This window comes from Callionymus lyra, chromosome 10, assembly GCF_982586985.1.
Source record: "Callionymus lyra chromosome 10, fCalLyr1.hap1.1, whole genome shotgun sequence".
Classification (NCBI taxonomy): Eukaryota; Metazoa; Chordata; class Actinopteri; order Syngnathiformes; family Callionymidae; genus Callionymus; species Callionymus lyra.
The window spans coordinates 13064648-13080905 of NC_141827.1; the positions used below are offsets into that span (position 1 = coordinate 13064648).

General features: G+C 39.2%; 1 protein-coding gene across 5 annotated transcripts in view; it reads left to right on the top strand.

The window, feature by feature from the left end:
• The window catches only part of cacna2d2a (calcium channel, voltage-dependent, alpha 2/delta subunit 2a), a 165306-nt gene that overhangs the window by 99386 nt on the left and 49662 nt on the right, over positions 1 to 16258 (top strand). For all 5 annotated transcript variants that reach the window (XM_087800199.1, XM_087800200.1, XM_087800203.1 and 2 more), the window contains one exon: positions 4122 to 4260. In XM_087800199.1, the coding sequence (XP_087656325.1) occupies positions 4122 to 4260 (139 nt within the window). The remainder of the gene's footprint in view (positions 1 to 4121; positions 4261 to 16258) is intronic.

Sequence of the window (16258 nt, forward strand, 5' to 3'; positions counted from 1 at the left end):
GGAGTGATTTTCTCTTTGTACAAGCCGCTTGTGTGATTAATGACACAACGCTTTAGGGTCTGTCAGCACATCTAATTGGAGAACATCAGTCATCATTAACATGGGAGAGGGAGGGCAAGGAGGCGACACACCCCTGACCCCCACTTCACCGACCCCACCGTCCACCACAGACAGCAGAGATCACACAGGGGTTGTTCTACATCCCTCGCCTACATCCTAATTCCTCTTACAATGACGCTTTTTTTTTCATTTTTAATGGAGGTAAGTTTGTGGTCACTTAACCCCCTGAAATGTTTACTTTTCTTATTTGTCATTTCTTGGCTATGATTCAATTTCCATTCTTATTGCTCGCAGTTTAATTAATAAAGCCAGATAAAATCTCAGATCAAACGTGATTCTTCCCAAAATGCAACAGTTGAAACAATTATGAATGTTCAGGTAATTTTAATTATACAATTAAAATGAATAAAGTAATTAATGCTGTTTGACTTAAGCTTAGTTTAAAATTATTATGACATGCAATTGAGTTTTACATCTTAAATATATTGCGAATAAAATCTACCTAAAAACCAGTTGAGATAAAATAATTTCCCATACCTTTGTTCACTGAAAAATAACGTTTGTTAATTTAAGTTGTTTTTAAATAAATCAACAAGGGAAAGGTCAAGAAGACAGGCAGGATAGACGAGTCGTGGCGAGTTGTAGAACTATATCGTCGACAGACTGGACACTAGTCAACATGTATTTGCATCCTCGGCACGTCATCCTGTGATCTGAATTATAAAGCTTATTAATTTAAAGAGGGATTAAAGGAGCCATCGTGAGAAAATATCCAGGATGCTGAGAATCCTGTAAGACGCTCACAGAGCAAAAAAAACAGACTCTTTGTTTTGATAAACTACTATTTTGTCAACATTCAGGGAAAATATTGTATTGTTCAGCGGGTCAGTCAGTTACAAAGAGCTTTACATAAGAACAGATTTAAAAAATATGATTCAGTTCAATGTGACACTAAATTAAAACTTAGCATTAACCATTCTTATGCCACTAGTTAAATATACAGCTATTATCAATTTTGTTTTTTTGATTTCGGACGAGAACTTTCATTTTAAGTGCATCCCTAATTGTTACTAATATGATCCAATTTTCCTCGAAAAGTCAGACTCCAACATATAAAATAAACTTTGGGGTTTCGTGGACATTTTCTTCTGATTTATTTTCAAACAGCTGCTCGCTGCTGTTCTACACAAACGAAACAGTCGTGAGATAATTGAAGTCCTATATCAACGAAGACACTTGACTGTAATGGAATGGTGTCTCGAGTTGAGCTGAAACAAATCACATGCAGGCCCTTGAGCAACATTTAATGTACATTGGATTATAAGACTCACTATTTATTATGCACCACGGTAAACATTTTTGTCCGTAAGATAAATTTCAGTTTAACTGGCCCGATTGTTGAGAAAATGCTCTGGAATTTAATATAGAACACGACGAAACACTTGTTTAATGGTAGGATGGCAGTAAATGAATGAGACACTCGGAGGGACTGTGCAAGTTAGCGAGGCCAGGAATGAAAGAATCTTGGAAATGTCATCTCTGGCTTGTTCAGCCATTAATTAATCCTCACAAAAGGGGAGATAAAATGCACAAATTGGGTAATGAATCAAGCAAAACAGGTGGTAGATGGTGGAAGAAAATGAACCAATCAGTCTCTGCTGCTTGGATTTATTCAGCTTCTAATTAGATGTCGCCCTGGTTAATTATGATGGCGCTCTTCTGGATGGAAAAAATAAATGAAGGCAAGAAAATTCTAGCAAATCAACATTCGCTGATTGAGTGGAGAACGACTTCATCAATATCCACCGCTCAGGTACCACTCCTGAAGTACCTCTAATGTGATCAAGTATTTCATCGATACCAAACCACACGATCAAAGTCGAGGGGAAGAGAGACTTTTAGATCATTCTAATAAATACTTTCATTAATATTCTGCTAACCATGGATATACTTTTGCTTTGCCCTCGTATTTGGGGAAATGTATGCCACACATGTAGAAACAGGAATGCTAAGGATGATCCTACAGTATCTTTACAGTACTGTGAAAAGAAGGTCGCACTCCTTTAAGTGAGGGTAACCCTGGTAATAAAGGTAGACCATATTAACACGATAAACATATGTTTTAGTGTATGATATAATTATTTTTAATATTGAGAATCGTGTTTCAGAATCAGAAACTTTCAATGCCACAACACAGTAAATATTTTGTGGTGGAAGTACACAATAAAACAGTGAAAAATTTGAATGAAATAAAAAGCGATAATTAAAATACGGTACGATAAATACGATTAAAAAAAAAGATAAATTACCATAAAATGGAATATAAACGATTAATAAAGAACTAAAATAAAATAAAATACAGAATGTGAGCGCATCTTTTTCCAACAGACGTCTACGGCCTACAATTGTTTTTTTATTGTTTACACTTCCTCCAACTCTTCTAAATTAGTCTCACATAAAGTCCAGCCCCGTCGGAAATCTTAGCGAACAAGAGGTTACGAAGCGGAGTCCATTATGACATAATAATGGCCTTCACACCTCCTCTATTAAGTTAATACGCCCACTTTGTTTATACAAAGCGAGTCCCTTGGAGGTGGAGACTTCCGGGATTGATGACGCGCGATGACAAACCTTGAAGTTTGGCCAATCACATCAGAGTGGGTGTGGCTATGGTGACCAAGATTGAATCTCCAGAAAAACAAAGAGTTTTCAGTGGGCGGGGCTTAAGTACATTTTCTAATATAAGTACTGAAAAGACTACAATGAAAAGAGAGTTTTGTACAAACAGACACATAATGATGAGAACAATAGAAGTTCAAGATCTATTCAAACACTTAAATCAACACATTAGTTGCCATTTTAAAACAACATTGATAATGACCTTGAAAAAAGGACTTTTTAAATGTTTTCGCCTAAATTTGGTGCATTTGCTTATTCACTGGTTCAATACATTCAGGGTCGAACTCCCTAACAAGCGAGAAGGAACTTCAATCGCTGAAGAAGTCTCGATAGTTTCTTAAAACAAGACGTACTCCAAATAAATCTCTGTCAGGAATGATCAGTCGCTAAACACACACGTGTCTGATGTGGTCAAGTTTGTCTTCCGTCTCGTCGTCACTTTCACTTTCGGTGACTTTCCACGGTCTCGAGCAGCTCGTCCTGACAACAGCTTGTAATTGCATTTTAATAGTCGATTAAAATTGGACCATCAATCAACGCGTGACACGGGTACGGGCTTTTGAATCGGCGTTGTCAAAAAATAAACAGCATTTTTTTAACGTCATAATTAATTAACCCTCGCTGCTTTATCACGAGTCTGAACAAAAAGTGGCAATTTCACCCTATTAGTAAACGACAAGAGCTGTTTTTTTTAAAGTGAAACAAGTTCTGGAATCATTTGAAAATATTCACCGAACGGGGAGGGAAACGATGGATGGTATGACTAAGAAGAATACCAAGATAAAATCCACTAACCTCGTTGCTCTTTAATTTGTTAGCATCAATCTTCAACGCTGTGGCTCTTCTAAAGGTGTGTCGGCGTGGAACCAGATCAAGAAGAAGCTAATCAAGTGTTGAAAGAAGGCGACTGCCATTTTTAAACGTCCCACAATCCCTTCTTCCTGTGGGAACAGGCACAGATTGTACTCCTCTGATAACTTATCAAGATCAAAAAGCTTAAATGTCAGGTTTCCCGTTCTTCTGTGAAATCTTTCACTTCTATAATTCAACATGAACCAGGAGTTCCATCTTCTCTGAGCCGGCGCCGAAGCCAGGACGTGGTGTCCTGCAGAGGGTGGGAGACTAAGCCGTGATTAGATGGAAACTGGTTGGTGCCGGGGTTCATTTGCACCTCTGCGATAGAGATCATCTCAGACACCTGCTGCCGATGAGAAGACGTGATAAACAAATCCTTTAAAACAGCGAAGTTGCTGCTCTTGTTCTCATCTTGTCGACACGTGAGTCTGGAGACTCGAACAAACGTGTCCTCACAGAGAAACTGAACACAAGAACGTGGAAATGATGTGTTTCTCAAGCGTCTCTTTGTGCATGTTTGTCTCCAGGCGGAGGATGGCGAGGAGGAGAACCCCCTGGAGAGTTCATCCTCTTTGGAACTGGAGTTTGTGGATGATCCCAATTTTAAAAACAAGGTCAACTACTCTGCCAGCGCAGTGCAGATTCCCACAGACATTTACAAAGGCTGTAAGTACCCACTTCCTCTTCATGCGAGTGGGCTTCCAAAGTCTCACATCGCAGCCTCTTTCTCGTGTGTTCAATATGTTTCTTTGAATCGTTTGTTTTCTTCACGTCCTATTAAAAAGTGATGCTTAGTTTCTTCTGACTCCTACAGTGACAGCTTCAAGTAGAGAGGAAGTACAAACTCTTCAGAATCACCTTGAGGATACAATGTCGGTCCATCTTTAAAAATGTGTTTGACAGAAGTTTCTTTACTAGTGTTGTTGTTTACAGTCGCTCACATGATATTTCCAACATGGGAATGTGTGTTGCTAAGGGTTTTCTCCACACGGCTTCTTTAGAAACGGTGCTTGAAGAATGGAAGAAACGAAAAGTTTTATTTAAAAACTAAACTGGGTGAAAAATCACTAAATGTTTAGTTTTGTCTTGACAGGAATATATTTCTTTAATTTTTGAATACATGAGGTGACTTAAACTAATGTTGTTAATGTTCGTCGGCCGGATGTGGTCAAAATTCAAGAAACTATAGGTTACAAGTTTGCACACAAAACTCAATTTAGAACAAAAAGGCAAATTATGGATATATTTAAACCATGATAAAATGTTTATCAGGCCCCATTTAGAATGTATTTTTATTTAAAGGGCTACTAATGTGAAACTACAAGTCTCTTGACTCACTCAAAGTCTCTCATCATGACCATGTTTTGAACTTATTACTTATTAAGTAAATAAACTTCCCCTCCGTCTGAAATCTTGGTCAAAAGAAAGGTTTACGAGACCAGAGTGAGTAAGTAAGTAATTAGTTTTTGTAGAGCGCATTTCAAGACCAGGGTCACAAAGCACTTATAATCAAAAAATAACCAATAAAATATATAATTAAAGTGTCTTAAGATGTTTCTTGAAGGAGTCAGTAGATCATCAAACACAGAGGGAGAGGAAGATCGTTCCAAAGCTTAGGAGCAACAGCCTGGAAGGATTTCTCTCCTCTGGTCCTGAACCGTGTTCAGGAACCATCAGTAGATTCTGATCCACAGACCTCAGAGCCCGAGCTGGGGTGTAAGGCTGGATCAGATCACTGATGTAAGGAGGAGCCTGACCATGAATTGATCTGAAAGTAAGAACCAGAATTTTAAATTTGATCCTGAAAGAAACTGGCAGCCAGTGAAGAGTTTTAAGGAATCGGAGAAATGTGAGTTCTTCTACTTGAGCGGGTCAGAATTCTGGCTGCAGAGTTCTGTATCAACTGTAGGTGAGACAGCTCCTCCTTGTTAAGACATGAAGAAGTTCATGAAAGAGTCCATTCTGACATAATAATGGCCACTACTAAAAGCGTGCTGCTCTGTCGGCTTCTACATTTACGGCCGGCACTAGAGCACGCGACGAACCCACCACTCTTTGTCTGGTGCTGCCAAAGGTAAAATAAAAGACACGTGCACCTGGTGGGATTGTGGTTTCCTTTGGCATTTTCGCCCTTTTCTTCACCTCTAACCTCTCTGTAGTTCCTCTGCATGCCTGTCTAGGTGCTCAAAAATCAGAGCCGACAGCTGTTTATAAAGATTTCTCTTATTGTGCTGCCTTCTTTGTGGAGCAGACAATGTATGGCTCTGTCTCCAACAATGTCCCCCCAGCTGGGTCTCCTGACAAATCTTGTCAGAATTAGACACTTGTGGTTCAGGAGAAGAAGTTAAAGGCCAGAGCCGATGCACAATAGAGCAATCAGTACCCACACATTGTTCCCAAAGTCATCTCGTGCCAGTTTGTGCTTCTCCTTCCTGGAGATGCGTCTCCGAAGATAAAGGCCTCTTCATCAAGCCTGAAGAGCGAGAGGATGTTTTCTTCCATCAAATGCTGCTGCTGTTAATTCACATGGTGGAAAACATCCTGGAAATGTGGACATCAATGAATTCTCCATAGTTTCTGCAGACCAATGAGTGAGAGGAACAAACACCACATTCATGCTTTATAGTGAGGACACGACATTACTGTATAGCTTGATCGAAACTGACTTTTGTGCTAAAAACAAATTCCACATAGAAGCCGCTGTATTTCAAGTAGAACATAGATGCCTTTGATTATTGGATTAATTTCTGGATTAATTAATTAATCTTGTTTTAAACCTGTAGCACTTTGAGATTTGTTGACCGAAAGTAAAGTGCATACTAAATAAATGTATTATCGTTAAACACAATGTATTTTGTATCAGTGCACAATTTACACTTGGTGCAGATTGTGTTGGAATAACTAGAAATGGGGAATTTTTGTTAATTATATATCCATTATTCAAATATGTAATGCGAATCATAGCTTTGCATAAAAATAAAAGTAATAAATTGGCAGAGAAGTAGCCGATCATATCTACTGGTATCTACATATTAACTCTGCGCTAATTGATTGGAGCTTCCCTGTTCAATATGTCAAAGAACAGATTGGAATCCAGTAGGATCTGGAATCTTACTAGTACAGATTGGAATTCCACTAGTAGTAGATTGGAATCCTACTACTGTATTGGGATCTGAATATTGGAATTCCGATCTGTCCGAGGACAAACGGAAATTCTACCAGGACAATCTCCAATTCTAATAGGAGAAATTCGGATAACGTCAAAATGTTATTTTGATGTAATCAAACCCTAAACCTAACCCATATCTATATTAAGATCCCAGTTCAGTAACAGGATTCCATATTGTAAATCCACCCTGTACTGGTAGGATTCCAGATCCTACTGGATTCGAATCTGTACTGTGACAAATACTTTGATCAATACACATCAATACAAGCACAATATTATCATCAGCAGTCGTTGTGAAACCGAGTTGACTGTCACACAGAAGTGATCTATATCACGACGCAAGTGCAGATGAAATGACAGAAATGTAATCAAGGATCAATGTGGACGTCGTGTTTGAAACACCGGTGTCGGGAGTTTCTTCACTATGTGGGCAGATCATTGTCCCGTGGGTTCGCAGAGGTCTGGATCTGCCGTGGGTTCAGGATTAGCAGAGAGTGCGGCTCTGAGAGTGGGATGACTGGGCTCTGCTCTCTCGGGGGGGTGGGGGGGGCTGGAGGAAACAAACAGAGAAACCAGTAGGAAGAGAGAAACGAAAGACAGAATTTTGGTTTTAAAGCTCCTGTGATTTTGACTTGTGGTCAGAGCAGCAACGTTGATTCACTCTCGTTTCCAGGTGCTGAACAAATCCTCTGCATTTCCAGGGGATTCTATTGTCAATCTGTGGAACATTAGGAAGAGAGATTGAACGAAGAAATAAAGGAGAAAAGTTACTTTTGAGAAATGAATTTAAAATTGTTTCAAGATTCTCCTAGTGACTACATCGGTTTGATTCGTCTGTCCGCTTATTGAGATTATTCCTCGGGTCAAACATGCAAACTGCTGTCAGAGTCTTCATGCCATGAGCGTCTTTATTTACATTTGCATGTCCACACTTATTGTAGACTTTGTCAAAGTCTTTGAAACATTGAAAGTTTCGAGTGCTGTTGTCATATTTACGACTATTTACAACTATTTTACGACTTTCAATATGTTTATTTTTCTTAATTATGAATGTACTTAATGTGTATTTATAAAAGAAAGACATATGTATAAGAAAAACAGGCGATAATAACATATTTAGTGAGTAATTTATGTTTAATAACTGCATTAAAATGATATTTTCTGAATTTTATAGAATTCTTCGTTTACATAAAGAATCTTTACTCTTTTCACTTCTCACACAGAGCGGCCGTCGTCGTTCAGCACCACGGACAGAGTTAAACTGGTTTGTGTGTGTGTGAGAGAACAATCCGGCAGAGAATAAAGCAAGTTGTCAATGCATTCTTGACAAAGTATCAACTGCAAGTGCAAATCTTCTTCATGCGCAGCCTTTTCTCTCCTGCCTAACGTCACTTTGTCACTTCATTGTTGTAGCTGCTCACAGTGAGGAACATCAGAAATAAACTGGTAAACTATGTTGGTAGATAACAAAAGTGACGCTTAAATGCATAACTGGAAAGTCTGTCACGTCACACTGTGACACGCCAGACAAAGGAGAAGGTGTATATACTTACAACGTATTTGCATTTGATGTTTGGAAATGTTACGGATGCATTATTTACATCCATCATTTTTCACTCATCCCTGTTCTCCAGGTTCATGAGAAGCTGGAGCAAAACCGGGGAAACAGTGGGTGGGAACCCCCGGGGCCAGTCTGCACCTCGGGTCGTTGCAGAACATTTAAAGACAGTTGACAAAGTGTATCATAATGTCTTGAGTCCATGATTTTACAAACACTGGGAGACTGAGGATCTAAAGATCTTCTTGGTGTGGAGCTGCAGCTCCAGCCACTGTAGTCTCAGAGATAAAAGACAAGCGTATGAAGTTATGCAACCAAAGAATGAGGAGTTTGGCCAGAGACAATGACACCGGAAGAATATTTTAGTAGATACTTTTCCGACAAGATAAGTATTTATTCTTCTTTTTGACAGTTTGTTTACACAGTGACGTAAACACAATGAAGTAGCTCAAATGAAGCTTTGGAATGAAGTAATAAATCGAGTTGTTTACATGATTTAAGCTAACAAAACATCACCAGGTCTCACTCAATAACTTTAGTTACAAGTTATAACAAAAAAACAAACAAAGGGCACAATGAATGAATGAATATTGTTTATTTCGAACATTTCGAGCATGTCAGTTAAAATCATCAACATCACACTTATCTACTCCCGCCCCTATTACCCTCAGAATGAAATCATAATCATACCTTTTACCTGCGCTTATTTCACTTTGGCATAAAAGATTCTTGTTATATATGAAGTCCAGTCCACTTTTTATATGTTGGATGGTGTGAGAGCCATTTTTCTTTTATTCGTCTCTTTCTTCTGCAACTTTTTCTCAGTGCTGAAGTTCGCCATATCCTCACGAATTTTGGCTACATCAGCTCGCATCCAGGCCACATAGTCGCGAATGGTGGAGATGTCAGAGCACATCCCGACCACAGCACTCTGAGTAGTTGAGTTGTTCACCTTCACGCCCGGTTTGCTCGGCGGCGATCTTTCTTGTTTTATGATACAGAGTGAAGATCCCACATCCCAGGACGATCATTCAAATTGTCATGAATGAGAATGTATGTACGTGTCCTCCACATCCAATGCAGCAAGCAAGGCACACGACTTTCCACTTTTCCCAACCATCCAGGGTGTAGCCGGACATGTACGTTCACCAGAACCTGCACGTCGTGTTGAAAACATTAAGTAAGCATTAAGTGACCAGCTTAGTGACTCCATCGTCAACCAGTAGATTGTCCCTAGTGTGTGTATTTACAGGACTCTGAGACGGTCACGTCTCACACAGGAGTGTCACAGTCTGTTAGACCCAGTTTATCTCGACTTTCATGAAACACCTGTTTCGTAAAAAAAAAGTCTCAGGTTTCTCAGGCTCAGCTCATTGTTTAGTTACAGAATGTTCTTTTGTTATCCTCCCATGCCGTCGCAACACCATGTCTGACTTGCGTCTCAAAACTTTATCAGCCATCAAGTATCATTCTGTACCGGTCAATGGTTACATTTTTTAACTTTTACTTGAAGACATTAAGTGTTGCTGAATGTTTTGCATCCTTTTCTTGAACATTCCATTGTTTAAAACCTGTGACCGATATTGAAAAGGATTTTAAAGTAGTCCATATGCCTCTGTCTGAAATTCATATTTTCCCTAAGATTCTGTTTATTTTCTTTGTCCTTTGCACGTTACAAGGGAGGCTTTTGTTTGTGGCCTTGTACTTCATCAGTACAGTGCAATAATTTATCAAGTCATGTAGTCAAGGATTGATTTGTGTGTGCCCTGTAGCCAGCGTAATGTAAGATTCTCAAAGCTCTTTTTTGAAGTATTAGCAAAGTGTGTATGGAACACTTGTATGTATTACCCAAGATCTTAGCGCAGTATTGGAGGTGTGGAGAGATTTCTGGCCAACTTAATTTTTAAATGTCTGATGTGTGGCTTCCAACGTAACATTTCATCATAATAACTCCCAGTACCTTATTCTCACTGACCCTTTCACAATTCACTCCATTTACTTGACTTTTTGACAATAGTGAGTTGTTAAAAAAACAATTATTGCTAAAAGTTACCAATCACAACAACTTATCTCAACAATCAGATCAATAAACATAACAACCACAAAATTGAACATCTCAACGACTGACGTATGGAATGGAATGGAAAAAACTTTTCACAAAGAATGTGTGTTGAACCTTTTCTTTGTTGTTGACTTTTCACTAGTTCTAGTCTGACGTGACATCAATGACTGGGCGTCGAACTGTTTATGTCTGTCAGAGAGTTCAAGTTAACCGTTTCACTTCAAGTGGTTTCTTAGTCTGAGTTGATGCAGCCAAATCCTTGAAGCCACAGATTCACAGTTAAAAAAAGGCTCCTACTGTCACAACTCTCGCCCTGTTGGAGATCAACTTCAAACCCACTTCGATGTGTGGAAACCCACCAGAAGTTTGTTTAGGAACAACAGTGGAAGTGGAGGGATGGTGGAAGTGAGATTTAAACTCAAAATCTAGCAGTGGTGCCAGTCAAGGCAGCCGCTCGCCTCCATCTCCGGCTCTTCTATCAGCTTCTCGACGGAGTGTGAGAGCAGTGGACGGGCACTATCGTTCACCTGCACACTAATTAAGAACAGTCAGCAGAACAAACTCACGTCACTCATCACCAGCCTCACAGATTACGTGTCTGCTGTTTCTTGTTTTGCTGCTCGGCTTTAATTAGAAAAGTCTCTTGCTTTTCCTCACTTTATTCACCAACCATCGCTCCTCATGCGGGAAAAAAAACAAGTTCCTCTCACACTTGAGTTTTTTGCAGAGATAGTGTTGTCCGTCTGTGCAAGGGTGAGATTTCTCACCTCATTGAGTTATTCAAATGGAAAATAAACACATTTATAGCTGACACCATCTTTCACTTTCTCATGTGCAGGATTTCAATAGATCAGTTTGCAGATGGTTGATATAAAAATTCACATTTCTATCCTTTTTTAAGATTGAAACGTGAATAAAAACTCGACAAAAATACTCCTTTAAGCCTTTTCTAGTTTGAGATTGTGTTTAAGGGAGAAGAAGTTAACCAGGTCTGACCTTTAACTCTAAAATAAGGATATTTATTAGATTTAGTTTAGCTCTAATGACCAGATAATAACATTATTTATAAAAATCTTTTTAGTAGTTTTAGCTTCAGTTCTCGTTTGAGCCGAACCTAGTGAGACTTTCAACTACATGAAGTGACAGCAGTTTAGAATTGCTGTTTGTTAGAATTGTAGTATTTCTCTGACGACGCGTTCTGAAGAAAAGAAGACAATGAGGCTCATCTGAAGCTTCAGCACATTGTTTCCTCATGCAAAAGTACAAAGAGGCATTTTTTCGGGGGCAGACTTACACTTTGTTCTTGCGTCTCGTTTTTTTTTTTGTGGACGTGTCAGCTGCTGCCAGCTTCTGTAGCCGCAGGAAGAAAAAGGTTTAAGGTGGAGACTCTCTAGCAGGCAGCCAGGCCACAAAGTAGCCCTAAAGGAAGTAGACTCAGGGAACGACAACTGAGGAGACGGAGAAAGTCGATGCGCTTGGTTGACAGTTTGGAAAAACAGCTTATGGGTGGAACATGCAGGAAAATTCAAATAAAACACTCAGCAGAATGGGGGTTGATCAGGTGCAGTTACTGCGGAGGTGGGAGTCGTTGATTGTGTCTACAGTGAAACAAAGTGTTTTCAGGTCAACGTGTGAATTGAAGCATCAAACAGGATCTACTCTGTGTGCAGTAGTAGCAGACACTAGTAATTTAATAGAGATAATGTTTTTATGAATACTCCAAACACCGGTGTAACAAAAATACAGCAAACATTTAAAATAGAATGAAATTTAATGTTTTAATTCTCCAAACCATATGTCACAACGGTTTACTTTAAACCTGCGTTGTTTACTTCTTCCCCTCAGTCGTTGTCACAGCGAGTCATCGTTCTCCTCTCTCTATCATCCTCTCTCCTCACATCTGTTCACCTGATGGATGTCTGCCTCTCCTTCCTCTGGTGTCTCCAACTTTCTTTTCTTTCGACTTTCACATCACAATCACTGTGTGGACAACACATTCATTTTTAAATCACAAAGTTTTGAATAAAGTTAGATGTTTTTTCTGTTTGAAACAGTGAAGGGTAACACGATGACCTTATTTATACTCAAAAATTGGTTTCAGCCGTATGTTAGTTTTCCAAACACAACTCTGAAGTATTGACTAGTCTTTAACAATCAACTACAGAATCCCAACGTGGCCAAAAAGCACGAGCAGGTCATGCTCCTCTTAATGTTCTTGTGATTAATATTGCAAGTCATTATTCTCCTGTGATTCATATCTTCTCCCACTGAAGATTCCTCTTCACTGTGAGATGAATGCGACCTGAGGTCAGTGTTCAATGAGGTCTTCATGCTTATTCAAAACCTCTTGGGCCGACCTTTCCTGTTGAAGAACACAAGGAGCTTGTTTTTAACAGCATTTGACTCTATTTAAAAATAAATACTTTGACACATGTTTAATATTCAGTGCTGAGGAATGATTGTTGTCTTGATGCAGCACAATAACAAAATAAAATAACCTTAATATGACAAAACCTCAGTGCAAATATTGTGGTCCGTGGCACCTATTGTTGGTCTTTTTTTTTTATTTACTTTAAACTAACATGGATTTGTCTTCATGATAATGAAACTATATTTTAACCACGTTCATTTGATGATGCTTAAGACTTTTTAACACATGTCTTGATCTGTGTATGTATATTCTACACTATTTTATAAGTAATTAATATAATATAATATTCTTATTTTGCTCATTCTTCAATTAACTATTAAATCCTGGGGTGAAAATATTGGAATAAATGACATGTTTTCTCTATCTCTGCATTCATGTAGAAGCTCTTAGAATCTAGCAACTAAAAAAAGGTCGGCGTCTCGTCGAAGCAGTCTGAGTACGTAATGTAGTTTATGTTTACAAAACACTATTGTCGGCGGATCTCTTCGTAATGGCGCCTCAAGATTGTCATCACGACGTCTCTACAGCACTAGCCTCGTCCCGTCGCCGAACATCGGCGGCACGACACCGTTCTCGACGCGCGATTGTGTCAACAGACGATGGGATGGCGGCAATAACGGTTACAACTCTTTTGTAGTGACTCAGCTCTGCGCTGCCGCTCCATTAGCATTATGGATTTCTTTCAAGGGACCACTTGTGCCAGCTTGATATATGGCGACGAGAGCTGGAGTGCGCCGTGCAGGATGAAGGCAGTAAATGTGTGTACTGCCTTCTATAATGCTGGATTAATACAGGCCGTGAGGCGCAGATCTGCTTTGATGGCTCTTTATCGCAGGTAAATCAGTGTGAATAATGTGTGTATGAATGGTGGTTGGGGGGGGGGGGGGGGTGAGACGGAGGTGGTGGAGGGTGAGATGAGGAATGATCTGAAGTAGCGACGCTCCATAAATCCCACTCATAATTGTTTCCGTACTTGGTGTGCAGTCTTGCTCCATAAAGTGGCAAAGCCAAGGGTGCTCTAAATGTCAGGGGAGCGGCACGCTGATGAATTACCTTTTAAAGATATCACAGCGAGGCGCCTTCCACGTGAAGGATGAACCCAACACACTGCTCTGAGGCCACGACCGCCTGTGTGAGCACATTGTCCCCCCCGAGGGAAATTTGTCTTTTATCAAGTGTCCAGTGAAGCCACGAGTCATCCTAAGTGAATCAAACAGATAAATGAGTTTTTCTTCTTGTTTTTTACCTGATGGGGCAGTCGCCAGAGAGAAATATTGAATCCTCGGATAATTTATGTTGGTTATAATGGATTTTTATTATTTAAATGGCACTATCATTCTTTTTTTACAGCATCCCTGCTGCTCTCACGATAAGAGACGAGTCGTCATTTGTCTTGTGGTGACATTTTGAAAACAATACATTTGTCAATTACACAAAATAAAACAAAACAACTTTTAGAACAACTTTTGAATCACAATAAAAAAAAAAGGTAAATTGAATTAAATAAACATTTAATGATTTCAATGTAACAAATGTATATTTAAAAGAAAAATTATGTCATTTTTGAGGCAACTTTAACCATTAAATAATGGAATAGAAGAAAAAACTTGTAGGTTCTTTGCTAAAAAAGGTTTTAATTTCATGAGTACTGGAGACCTTCGCCCGCTTAAGTGTAAAATGACACAGTCTCGAGTCGTGTTTAAAATGTTTATTGAGGAAATAATTACTTGATCAAAAAATAATATTCTCAGGTACACAGCCAAAGCATGTCCAAAGTCCATCCCTGAAGCCATTTATAGCCAGTTTTTCATTCTGACTGTGAATTAAGACACACTTTGACAAGTTAGAGTTGTAAGTCTAAAAATTAAATTCTAGTCGAGTCACGAAGTGTGAAGCTCATTGCTAGACTCAAACCTTCTTGCTAATCTGTCCGTGATCACTAATTTACAAAACATAAGTAAAGTAAATTAAAGGTTATTTGTAAAGCACCTTCTAGACCAGGGTCACAAAGCGCTTTAACAATCAAAATCAATACACAAGATCAAGATCAAGACACATAAGACAAACACAGCAGTTCCAGAAAATCAGGGAAAACCTGCACAAATATAAATGTGTTAAGATGTTTCTTGAAGGAGTCAGTAGATCATCAAACAAAGAGGGAGAGGAAGATCGTTCCAAAGCTTAGGAGCAACAGTCTGGAAGGATTTCTCTCCTCTGGTCCTGAACCGTGAACTCATGTAAGGAGGAGTCTGACCATGAATAGATCTGAAAGTAAGAACTAGGATTTTAAATTGATTCTGATAGAACTGGAAGCCAGTGAAGAGTTTTAAGGATCGGGGAAATGTGAGTTCTTCTACTAGAGCAGGTCAGATCTCTCGCTGCAGAGTTTTGTATTAACTGCAGTTACAATAGTCTAAATGAGAAGATACAAACGCATTGATTATAAGCTCCAGATACATAAACTATATATTTATAATATAACCATGTTTCTGGTTAAATGTTTTAACCAACTTTTTAAAATACGGTTCATAAAAATTCATTGTTTAAAACACTTTACATCCAATCTATAGTAACATATTACTTGTAATGACACTTTTAGAATGATTGGTTTCATCACCTTAGAATATAGTAAGCATATAAAATAAACATATAGAATATGTTTGCGCTGTTGGATGAAACCAGAAAACATGGTTTTGTTAAATGTCTTGCTTCTGAGTAAGATGGAGTTTATAATAGGTCATCTTAGGAAGCGAATGTTTGTTCCTGTCGCTGCAGGAGTTTCATCATCTGACTGTGATTCTCGGTGTTGATGAATCTGCGGAGAGACTAAGAGAAGCCACTGCAAAGATGACTCTTGGGTCCGTCTTCTATACCTGTTGATGGACTCTGATGTGCACCAGAGCCTCTGGTTGTTACTCAGATATGAGCAGAACCTGAATGTGTGCGGCTTGAGGGACAGATTGTTGCTCCTGCATACCCCGTCTTAAAAGTCCAACCCAAAATTGTTAGATGTCTCTTTACCCTTGGACGGTCCAGGACGGCAATCATTTCAGGCCCAGTGCCTCTCCAGATAAGAGTTCAGGACTCTGCAGCCCCCTGCTGTGATAATACTTTTTACACATTTATCAGCGGCCTCTTTGACCAGCCAGGACTTTACGGCTCGGCTGGAATTGAAATGTATGTTGGTTTAGTGATAATCCGCACGTAAACATCAGTCAAATGGAGTTGAAGAAGATGGAACGGTACAAATGTGAGCAGTGCTCCTCTGTGATGGCAGAAATGTAAACATTGAAAATATGGGATTATTTCCGGTCAGAGCTGCCGAATTGTGTTTTAACAGTCCATTTTGTGGTGGAGGTCCGTTTTATATTAAACCTGACTTGCTTTTATGTCCCTTCAAACTCATTGATCACAGTTACAGACGTGAATGAGGCCTGTTCACCG